Genomic DNA, 12,346 nt, shown 5'->3' on the forward strand with positions numbered 1-12,346 from the left:
ACAAAGGTAAATGCTAATAGGTTCCAAACGGGAAACGAAGCGCCAGTAGGGAGGACACAGCCCTATGGTTCTACTGCAATTCTTTGATAACTTTATTAGGACGTGAAAACCAAATCACCAGTCGCAAGAACATAGCCCCATCCGACACAAGGGGGCGACATAACCAATGGCGTAATTTCTCTTCTTTTCTCCCCTTTCTGTTTCTCCCACACTGAATTATAAACCACATACACAATAACTGAAATGTCTTGGTGTAAGGCTTCTCACAACAATTATCTAAACAATTAAACGACCTTACAAGGATAAGAAAGGTCTCATTGTAACAGATATTTTGAGAACTGTGCCGAATGTGTAACACAGGATATGTATAAAAATGTATTCCATGGATACAGTGAATGTGACTTCATGGTATTACATAATGACACCGCTATAAACTGTGAACTCTATAACCTGTCCTAATAATACAACACATCCTGCAAACAGGCAGTATATTACTGCCAATATAACTACTAACGTAGGCGGTATTTACCTTCAAAAACTAGCATACATACGATAACACAAAAATGACAGCTTACTACCAGAGCGAAGGAGTACACTATACCACAAATACAATACAATGTATTAGCTTTTTGCAACTAAACCAACTATAGTACGTACACGTTCAAACATACTTTCCCCCCAAAACAACCACTGTGATGGGGTAATGCATTATCTCACTCCGTCTAAGAATACACTGAAAATACAATACAAATGGCAAGGTATGTATGACCTACAAACAACCAGGTATATAACCACGAAGTATAAATACAACTGTAATAACACTTTTATCACACAATTGTTTGAGATGACAATAGTAATCACATTAGCCTTCAGTAGGACCTGTGTATAATACATACATAAGAGCTAATCTCAAACACAGTGTTTACTCGAGTTCAACGGCATAATCATGCAGCCTCACGGGAAGACGTTGTTCACGTCTGGGGTATCTTCCAGGATCAACGGGTACCTGGATAGGAGCGGGCAGAGAGTCAGAGACAGGAGAAGTGTCTGCTGGAGTGGCTAGTTCTGTGGGAACTCGAGGGAGGTGCAGGCGGAGGATCGGTGGCAGGAGGAGCGCGAGGCAAGAAACCAGGAGGGGTGGATGGGTATGGTGGGACGTCAGCGTTGTCTTCCGGGTCATCATCAGATTCCACATGGTGCGGTGTGGAATGAGGAGAAAGGGTAGAAGGGACCTTCAAGCAGTCGGCCAGTCTGACACGGTAGGACGAACTGCGTAGCTGGTTGCCAACGAACTTCCGGATGTTGCACCACTCGCCGTCGATTGAGCAGACCAGGTAGCGTGGTCTGGCATGATGAGGTATACGAGGTCGCCAACGAAGATACGTGGTAGAGCAAGCATGGGGCCAGATGTAGTCTTGGACGTCTCGCTGTATGGGTGATTTTGCAGTCACTGAACATGTTGGACAGAGATGATATCCTTTTCTGAAAAGGGGATCTCCTCGCATGTGAACTGATAACGTTGCATTATCATTTCCCTTGCCGACAAGCCACGGGATCGAAGACGACTATTGAGGCGGGCAGTGGCAACTGACAAGGTCAAAGCCGTGATGGGGGAACCAGATGGGTCATGGCGGAGGAGCTCGTCCTCCAACTCGCGGACTGCTTTTTTGGAAACAGGGTTCTTGTCCTTGTTCTTTGCATGCCCAAGCTCAATGCGGATGTTGTGGGACGAAAGGAGAACATCATGGCATAAAGCAGAAAATCCAGGAGCTGAGTCTCGGCGAATAACTGCTGGTGGGCCATCAAGAGGTCTCAATTCAAGGCACAGTTGGAGAATGGCAGCACGCAGGGTCTCCTTCTTTTCATCAGTGATAAGGCGGGTGATGACGGTATATGAGGTGACCGTTTCGCGCAGGATGAGAATGAGTTGGCGAGAGCGTTTCAGCACATCAGCTGCAAAGGAGATACCAACTACATCAGGAGGGTCACTTGTGGACTGCGGTTGGACCAGCCGAAGGAGAGTTTGGAGAGAGACACAGTGTTGGCAGGATGAGGTGACCTGTTGGACGGCAGATTCCATGTCCAGGGCATAGAAATATCGGGATGCAACAGTCTTTAGTTGGTGAGCAGTAGGGTGGTCTAATTGGACATGGATGGCCGTGAGGAGACCATGGATGACAGACCGAGGGGCGACAATGGCTTCACGAGGGGACCCAAAAGCTTGCTCTTGGCGGACAATCAGGAGACCATCTGGGGCAATCGTGGCAACCTGGAGGTAGCGTTTGACGTCCCGGACATTCGTGAGTTTCTTGGAGGGTCGCGTACCCTGGACAAGATGGGCATGGGTGCGTAGTAGAGATGGGCATCCAGACTGAATCTTAATTCAAGTCATCTGCAGAAATGCGATGCACGACAGAGTCCTCCATCTGTCTCACAAATGTGCACACTTGACACGATGAATCAGTGCAGTCTGGAGCATTGCGACTTGCAAAATCGGACGGGACATTTGCAGATCCAGAGAGGTGGCGCTGGGACAATTGGTATCTGCTCACCGTTGACAGGAATGTGGACACGCGGGGGCTGGCAGAAAATTCACCCCGACGCAACTTCTTAAATGCCTGGACACATGGTTTGCTGTCCGTAAGGACACATGTGCGGTGCGTGGACTGAACAATGTATGGGCTGAAGTGCTTGATAGACGCAGCAATGGATAATGCTTCTACCTCGCATGGGAGCCAGGAAACTTGTCGTACCCTCAGCTTGGCACTGAAAAAACCAGCCACAAGAGGCTTGTGATTCCTCGTGACATAGAGAGTAGAGCCGATGCCATGCTTCTTGACTGATCCGTCTGTGACTAGCCACAGTTGGTCAGTAGCGTGGCGGAGAGTGATCGTGCGGGGGGAGGTGAGGGCATGCTGGGCTTCCTGGAAGACAGAGCGGAGGTCATCAGTCCAGGAAATAGTATCCTGAGACTGTCGACCCGCAACAACGCCATCTAAGGGAGAACGAAAGGAAGCGCAGTGGGGGATAACGCGGGCAAGCATCTTTAAAGCTCCAATGAAGGAACGCATGCCTTTGACGGTAGATGGTGGGGGGGGGGGCATGCTGCTAGGGCAGCAATGCGATGGGGGCTAGCCTTGAGGGTGCCCTGAGACCATATCCATCCAAGAATGGTGGTAGTCTTGGGGGAGATGGTGGTCTTCGAAGCAGAGAGGTTGAGCCCTGACTTGCTCTGTGCATGAAGGACACGACCCCAGTTATGCAAGAGGTCTTCTGTTGTGTTACCACCACAGTACAAGTCATCAGCAAGTTTGACGACAACACCTTCCACCAGGAGGTCACCCAGTACGCGAGACATGAGCTCTTCCAGAGAGGTTTCTGAGCCAGGCATTCCCATAGCGGAGCGAGTGTATACACGCACTCCACGGAAGGGTGTGGCAACACCACAGTACTTCAGTGACTCACGAGACAAGGGGATCTGATAAAATGCATTGGTCAGATCTGAGGCAACAATGTATTTCCATTGGCTGATCTTGCGTAGAGTGGAATCAACATCTGGCATAAGTGATGGTTGGGGTTTCGGATACCGACCAACATCAGCGAAGGCAGTCACAAGACGGTAACAACCACTGGGTTTCTTTACCAGGAAAGAAGGATTTAGGTATTCCACAGTTACACCAACATCCTCTGGGCGAGCAAACACACCCAGTGCTTCGAGTTCATCGAACTTGGCTTGCAAGTCGACCAACTTGGGGTATAAGGGGAGGCGACCTTTCCTTTGTGGGGGTTGAACAGGACCCATATTTACGACTGCCTTGAAGGGACCGACAGCACGATTGTATCCCTTGAAATGGGGGTCAAAGACGTCATCGTACTCAGTGTGTAGGTCCTTGAACTGCTGTCTGATGCTCGGAGGAAGAATGTCATTAGGATCTGTCTTCACCAGAGCAGAATGGTTACTGCTAGAGGTACGACGGGAAAAGGCTGCCGGAGGGGAGATCTCATCACTTGGAGTGTATTCAACATCCTGGGAAACTACTGGACGCACCTGACAAAAATGTTAATTACGACGCAGAACTCGTGGCTCGATGGAAAGATTCGGAATCCGGATTTTACCGTCGACACTTGAAACAATGCAAGGGGTGGACCAATATCTAGGTGACTCCAAATCAGCAGACCGGACCAAACCATGTCGAGGTTCCAGAGCAACACACTCATCAGCGTGAAGTTCAGGAGGAAGTGGTACCTCAACAGACTGGCCAGGAAACAGGGTAGTAGTTTCAGGAGGTGCACGGAGAACATATGCACGACGAACAACAGGGGACAGGTTGGTTCGCTGAGAGGACCCGTATGAGTACACGGTGCCATCACTTAGGGTGCTTTGACGTTTGGCATCCCGGATTGCAATATCATTGCATTCCATGAAGGGTGTACCAGCCAATACTTCAACGTCAAGATTCTCGACAACAAGGCCATCAAACAAGAAGCATTTGTCATTGCGAGTGAATGTGAGACGGGTCTCGCCAATGACTTCGAGAGGGGAGGACCCATCAGCCTGGTGAGCAGACTGGCTGCTGTCAGCAATCGCAGTTGATGCACGGATCATATTTCCGGTTGCACCGCTGTCTACAGTAATGCGCAAAGAATGGTGCGTGTGGAAAGCATCAAAATACGGGGACTGTCAAATCTGGATACGGCGAGTAGATTGGGAATCGGAGGAAAAGGATGGGGGAGGATCATCCTGACAGTATGAGGGTGGGGATTCTGCCGTAGTGTGCCCTTCGTCGTCTGTGAGGTCATCGGTGAGGTCGTCGACATGACCCAAGATTCTTGCAACCTGTCTGACTTTGGCCATGTACCGCATGTCCTGTTCTGGCAGGTATGGGCAGTCACTTAGAAAGTGATTGCTATTTCGCCCAGCCTGGAGACAAAGAGGACAGGACCTGACAGACGTGATTGAGGCTTCACTGGAGATTGAGATTGACGACCTCCAGTGGAACGAGGGAAACTTCTACGAGGTCTGGAGGGTGCAGAGCGCAGGACTCTGGGAGATGCAGCGCAATTCAGTTCAGCCAACAGGCTATCAAGTGCCTATATCTCGGGCTTGAGTGACGCGATTGGGTCACCATGATGTGTGATGCCCCCATTGACTGTTAACAGGTTATCTTCAACAAAGGCTAGCATCCGCTGGGATAAGTCTTCAGGGCGTTCATCGGAGCCCAGACTTATGTCGCAAAAATCCACAAAATGTGCGCCTGTGGATTGGAATCCGAAGTGCAATCTGATTGCTGCCCGTATGTCACTAAGTGAACAGGAGTTCTTGACAATGGTATTGCGGGCTATCACGGGGCAATAGTTGGCTATCTGCCCTAGCATGAGCTCCAGCATTATGACCTTCTGCCGGGCAGTTTGTCTTTGTGTGGCAGGGATGTCTGAACCATCATCATGTAACCCACGGAGAGGTTTAATCGTTGTTTTCTTTTCCCATTTGACACTATCGCCAAGGAAAGGAGAGAAAATGGGGTCGAGGTTGAGGGTATAGAGTAAGTTTTGACGCCAGCTCTCAAAAGAGGTGATCGTTTCAACTTTCGTGAGGCACCACTGTTTCGGTGCTTTGGGAGCAGACGCCATAACGTATGTGTGGGACTGCTAGGGTAGAGACTACAGTAAAACTTCGTACAAAAACTTACTTTTTGTCCATGTGACGGCGAGGGTTGCCAGTAGTATCCTCCTTTATAGGTATATGGGTGATCGATGCACGGGATTCAAGTTTGCAGCTGCCACCACGCCAGTAGGGAGGACACAGCCACACGGTTCTACTGCAATTCTTCGATAACTTTATTAGGACGTGAAAACCAAATCACCAGTCGCAAGAACACAGCCCCATCCGACACAAGGGGGCGACATAACCAATGGCGAAGGGCATTTCACTTTCAAGGATGTGAACGTGCTTATTGAACAAGTGCATGATTTTAAGTACCTTGGGGTGATAATAGACAGTCATTTGAATTGGGCCAAGCGCGTTGACTACACAGTGCAGAAATTTTCTAGGACGATCTGTTACCTCTCAATGACAACGAGTTACTAACCGGGTAAAACACTTAAAATGTTATACTATAGCATGATTTTACCTCACCTCGATTACTGCAATGTTGTATGGGGAAGTGCAGCCTGTTGTTACATAACGAGGTTACAGAAGCTACAGAACAGATTCGCTCGATTAGTATTTTTTGACCCCACAAGGGATAATGCTTCAGAGATTAGAATGGCAAACAGTCACCCAGGGAATCCACTATCAATATTGTGTCCATGTATACTTATAGAGTCGTCATATGACCCCAACGTATTTGCAATCTTTGATAACAAAACGATTTTTTTTTCCAAACTTGATATGCAATTAGCTGTCCTCTCAATTATCTCAATTATCGTGGATCTAAAACTTGGAACAAGTTACCTGGTTTTATCCGTAATGCCACCTCTCGACGGGAGAGTTTCATTAATTTGAAAAGAGGAGGGGTTTCTATTTTGGGGTCATTTTCATCCAAATTACAGATTCTCATTTCTTGATGCCTTTTCTGCCAGTAGACTGAAAATTACACAGTGGAAATTTAGTAGAAGTACCCAAATTCTAATAATCAATCATGACTATAAAGAAAGTGTACTATCGTGTCCTACTCTCATCAATGCATGCATAATAACAAGTTACATTGTCTAAGAGCATAAAGTCTGGTGTGGGTGAGCACCGTACTGTTAATCCGCGGTCCATTGATTAAAGGGATTGTACAGTTTTGGTTGAGACCTAATTTCAGGTTTCTGACATTTTTTGGTGAGATAATGAGAAACCTCCTATGAAATATGAAAGAGCATGTAATTCTATGAGGAATTCAACGTTTATTTGATGAATATTGGTTTTAGAAATAAATGGCTGAGATATCCAAAAAAGGGCGATTCATATAAAGTGTGGGACCCACGTTTTATTAAGATCGCTTTGTTTTACTTCTTTTGGATGTTTCAGTCATTCCAAACCCGAATTTTATCAAATAAACTTTGAATTCCTCTTGAAGTGGTATGCTCGGTACTATATCATTAGTTGGTATCTCGCAAAAAATAAAAGCCCAACTCATCTCCACCAATACTGTACTATCCCTGTAAAGTCCAATAGTTGCGGATGTGCTCGTAGGCACGGCGCTCTTCATTGCCAGAGGTTACCGCAAAGTCGTCAATCCCGTGGTTGCCTGCGTACACAGTGTGTTAATTCGGATTGTTTGCCTTGCAGCCACCTGACACAAATCATGAAGAAAATGCTATCGTTTTTCAACGAGGATATTTTGTTTGCACTACAACATGTAATGTATATGACATTGTGTCCTTTAAGATTCAATAAGGGTTACAGATAAGCTCCTCGCATGTACTAGCTCCAACAGATATAAGAAGAGCCATTCCAATCACCACAAAAAGAAGAAATCTAGGCCTGTTGGTCCGTGCAAGTAAGCATGCATAATATTTACGTAACCTAGCAGTGACTGATGTATCATCTTCATACGTAAAGCTTGTGGTGACTGATGTATCATCTTCATCCATAAAGCTAGTGGTTTACTTAGTGAATATGACGTCTCATTCAAAGGCAAATCTAATTATCCAAAGACATTTTAATCTAGAATGCAACATCATGACAATTCCATCTGTATTGGAGTTTTACCTGCTTTCAAACGTCAATCCGTGCAGGTCTCGGGGGCGTCCAGGGAGCAAGGTCATCAATTGTCCAATCAGGTAGATAAACTGGGAGACTTCGAGCAAGCTCTGGACAAGCTAGAGGACTGGCTCTTACCCAAGATCGCCCGCTTAGAGTCCAAAGAATTTATGGTCCAAGGCCTGTACAAAATCAGCGAGGAGAACAAGGTAACGAATTGAAATCATATTGTGGAAAGCGTATAACCGATTTTGTTTTTGTTTTGTTTTTCTTCAATGAAGAAAAGTTCTTTGCATTTTCCCTCAGATTTTGTAGATAGCATAGTAGAAGTTGTGATCATTTGCTTTTTACAAAAACGATACAATTCACAGGGCTTATTTTATTTTTTTTAATTGTTATGTCACGAGAGGGTATGTTATGCCACAGGAGGCTATATTTTACGATGAATTACAGATATTGTCAATAATCAAGATAAACAACAAATATCTGTAATAGGTTTAACAGAAACATGGTTATCATCTGACATTTTACCGCATTCACTAAATGGCTATGATTTGATTGTTAATAAAATGAATAGGGCGGGCGGTGGGGTTGCGATTCATATATCTAGTGAATTTCAGTTAAATGTTTGTGATGAATTAAATATAAATTAAATGGTATCTGTAGAGTCTTTGTTTGTGGACATTTCCAATCCTCAAAGTAAAAATATTATAGTCGGTGTTGTTTATAGACACCCAAAATCTAGCATTTTCCCTCAGATCATAAAGAATTTTTTAGATGGTATCATAAATTCATTAAAAAAACCTCTTTTTGTTAATAAAATAATTTTTGTAATGAATGACTTCGATATTTACTCGAATAAGAGTGATGATAATACATCTCAAAAATTTCTTGAAATGTTTTTTTCATCCTCTTTTTTACCATTAATTTCCAAACCTACACGTGTTACAAATCAAGCAGCAATCCTCCTTGATGATATTTTTACTAATTCTTCAAAAATTTTGATATCTGATATGACCGATCATTTTGCAATTATAACATATTGTGATCTCAAGCATTTTGGTTTATGAGTGTAAGACAGAAAGATGCTATCCTGAACATTGGTTCATTTAGAAAGCTAGTCCACCCCAAACCCTGTTTACAATTCCCACAGTTTCAAAGTTCCTACATCTCTTCATTAGCAATGTCATTTGAACTTCCCAGTGAACTCCTGTTTACAATTTCCACACTTTAATAGTTCTTATATCCTTTCATCAACAATTTCATCAAACTACCAAGCAAACTTCCCATGTAAAAGCCCACCATCACTTATATACTCCTTCCTCTAGTAATCCGCGACGAACTTAATACTTAGTCCTTTCTGTTGTTCCCCAAGTAATTCAGACCCCTGCATTTACAGTTCCCACAGTCAGTCCTTGGTTCAGTTCTGCTACATTATTGTAACCAAACTAATTCTTACATCAAAGACCAATATCTTATATATTACCCCCACATGGTAAGACGGGTCATTCTGGATTCTCCCCTCTGGGGGACAAGTCCTCAGGGGCGATACTCCCTGGCCATATACCAATGACCATTGTCATCGGTAGCTATATGGCTACCAAGCGAAATAAGGGAGCCTGCGTGCATATACATTTGTTGTGATTCTACGCTGGATACATTATAGTTACCAATAAATGTGCACTTGTCTAAACTGCATATCAAAGTATGTACCTGGTTTCTCTTCGCGTCTGAGAGTAAGAGTTGTGATTGTACCACGCTACATAATCCGACAAGGGACATACAAATTACGATATTACATGAGTTTTGTTTTCCTTCATTTAGACCTACGGCCACACCGGAAAATTTAGCTAGTCTTGGTTCTAGCTTTAAACAGATAGGGTTGATTGGGAAAGTGTTGTGATAATTATGATGCGAATGTATCATTTGATAAATTTATGGAGATAATGAAGATGATTATATTCCTAATTAATCAGTTAATAATATATAAAACATCTCCAAAACTCCCATGGATGTCGAGATCTCTCCTCAGTTTAATTTAAAGGAAAAATAGGTTTTATCACAAATTTAAATAAGAATACAAACTGAGGATTCAAAAAATAAATACAAGTCATATAAAAATATTTCAACTAAGGTAAAGAATAGGATCGGAAAAGCGAAATATTAGACGATTTAGATAGAAAATTATAAGCAGGATGTAAAGAATACGGGGAAGATATTAAAGCAGGCCATGAATACAATATAACAAGAATTGAATATTACAAAAATACGATTTAAAGAGCAAGTTCGCCTTCATAGACATGTGGATTGAGTGAATGTAGCAATATTAACAGAACACATCAGCAAGAGTTTGAGAAAAAAATGGACAATCTGTTTAAATGTTATGAAATTTTGAAGTTTCTGCTTAGTCCCTGCTGGATACAAGACGACTACAGCTTGTGATATCACATGTGTACAACTACATAAAGAAAGTATAAGGACAATCAAGATATTTTCTCGTCTCGCATAATGACAGAAAACTGGACTCCTTTCTTTCAGAAGGCGAGGGGAATAATATTATCCTTAACATACGTCGGTGACGAGTCGAGGATATGTGCACTTTTTTCAAAAAGTAACATTTCGTGAAATTCTCTTTATACTTTTCCTTATGAACGCTGTACGCATTTGACATTATAGGCTGACTCTTCTCATTCAGCAGTGACTGTGAAGATACTTTATAAATTCATAGCTCTTGAATGGATTGTCTGATTTTCCCCAAACTTTCACTGATGTGTTCTACAGCTATTGCTGCATTCACTCAATTCACATGTGAAGGTGGACTTGTCCTTTCATAGTAAAAGATCCCGGTAATATAACCAATGTTTTTTTTTTCTTATTTTTCAATGACAGGAGAAAATCTGGCAAAAGGAGTACCACAATCTGATATTCATTTCACAAAATGTGTATGCCAATCCATTTTCAGTTCTATTTTCTATGGTCTAACTACGAAATATAAAACGACAGATATTGTTACTGCGATGAAAAATAAACGAATCTGACACACTACTTTATACATTTTGCCCATGACTGAAATATTTTCTTCTCCCTTCAAAGTTAAATTACTCTTGTCCACACTGTTAATTCTGCATTGAAAAAAAGTGACCAAGTAGATATAAGAGCCAATAAATTGTCATCTAATCTTCAGAAAACTAAGTAATGTAACAAAATTGATTAGGCCTACTGGCCTGGTTTGAGTTTCAGTACCTGTTCATGTAATGTAACAACTTGTATTGGCCACTATGGAACGCCATTAAGGAAACAATACAAAATTCATTTCACTCCAGCCAATATTCATTTCACTTTTAGCAAATACATTTCACTCACAAACATTGATTTTACTTTTTATAAAAATACATTTCACTTTTCACAATAATACATTTCTCTTTTAAATTAAAATTCATTTCACTTTTCACAAAAATACATTTCACTTTTGCATTAAACTTCATCTCACTTTTCACAAAAATACATTTCACTTTTGAATTAAAATTCATTTCACTTTTCACAAAAATACATTTCACTTTTACATAAAGATTCATTTCACTTTTCATAAAAATACATTTCACTTTTAGATACAAATTCATTTCACTCTTCACAAAAATACATTTCACGTTGGCGTACCATATCACTCAGACGAAACCATTTCACTGCGCTAAAACCATTTCACTCTGATAAAACCATTTCACTCTGATGAAACCATTTCACTCTGATACAAAAAAATACGTTCCTCTTTTTTCCCGGCCAAAAGGTGGCGCCAGTCTGAGAGGAGTCACAGTGCCATGGCACTTTGTTAGCGCTGAGCTGAGGTGAATAGCCGGCCAGCTGGCCGGCTGGCTATGCATGCAGTACCTAGATTTACTGAGTAGCCAGTCAGTCGGCAAGCCCGAAAAAACCCGTCTAGAATATCCAAGTCCTCGCACGCGAGTTGACCCCGCAAGTCATAGAGAGCACGATTGGAGAATCGTTTTGAAATGCTCATATCTTGGTCACTGAATTACGTTTTCACATGATTTTTCTTTTATTTGATAGGTAAAGGTTAAAACTTGGATGCTATCTTGTTGATTTTTCCAAGAACGACATGAAAGATTATCAACTTCGTGGCTAACTAATTGCAGATGTTCCGGAAATAATGGATACAGATATTCTTCTAAAATTCTCCTAAAAGTCTTCTTTTTCATCGTGGGGCACCAACAAAAGTTATATCATGTAAAAGGAAATTTATTCAGCTTTAAGATGATACCTAAAAGTGTAATGTGATGATTTGTAGATGGGTCAGCAGCCAGCTGATATCATAGGGATGCCATTCCTTTTTTTCTCGGCACGAAATCGCGAAGTACTGTACTGTCCCACATATAGAAATTGACGTGTGTCCTCGATGCCTTTGTACGTGTGTGTCTAACTGTATGAGCGACCCCAGCGTAAATACAAGTGGTCAGTTTCGAGCGTCTAGCTGTGATATACTGTACTTGTGTCTGTCATTAGACATTACGTACTAATTAATAGTCTACAGCCTCTTGCTGGGCCTCTCTCTCTCTCTCTCTCCCCCTCTTTTTTTGATTATATGTCTTGTTCTTGTTATTCATAATACAATGTATGTTTGTTTTGTTTGCTTTTGTCCAC

At 42.5% G+C, this 12,346-nt stretch overlaps 1 protein-coding gene across 1 annotated transcript in view; it reads left to right on the forward strand.

The window, feature by feature from the left end:
- Positions 1 to 12,346, forward strand: part of LOC139719777 (uncharacterized) — a 79,685-nt gene that overhangs the window by 19,543 nt on the left and 47,796 nt on the right. The window contains exon 7 of the mRNA XM_071631160.1: positions 7,726 to 7,899. Within this exon, the coding sequence (XP_071487261.1) occupies positions 7,726 to 7,899 (174 nt within the window). The remainder of the gene's footprint in view (positions 1 to 7,725; positions 7,900 to 12,346) is intronic.

Source organism: Diadema antillarum, unplaced genomic scaffold (genome assembly GCF_040938485.1).
Source record: "Diadema antillarum isolate AM-2024a unplaced genomic scaffold, OU_Dant_1.0 scf00000114, whole genome shotgun sequence".
In the NCBI taxonomy this organism is placed as follows: Eukaryota; Metazoa; Echinodermata; class Echinoidea; order Diadematoida; family Diadematidae; genus Diadema; species Diadema antillarum.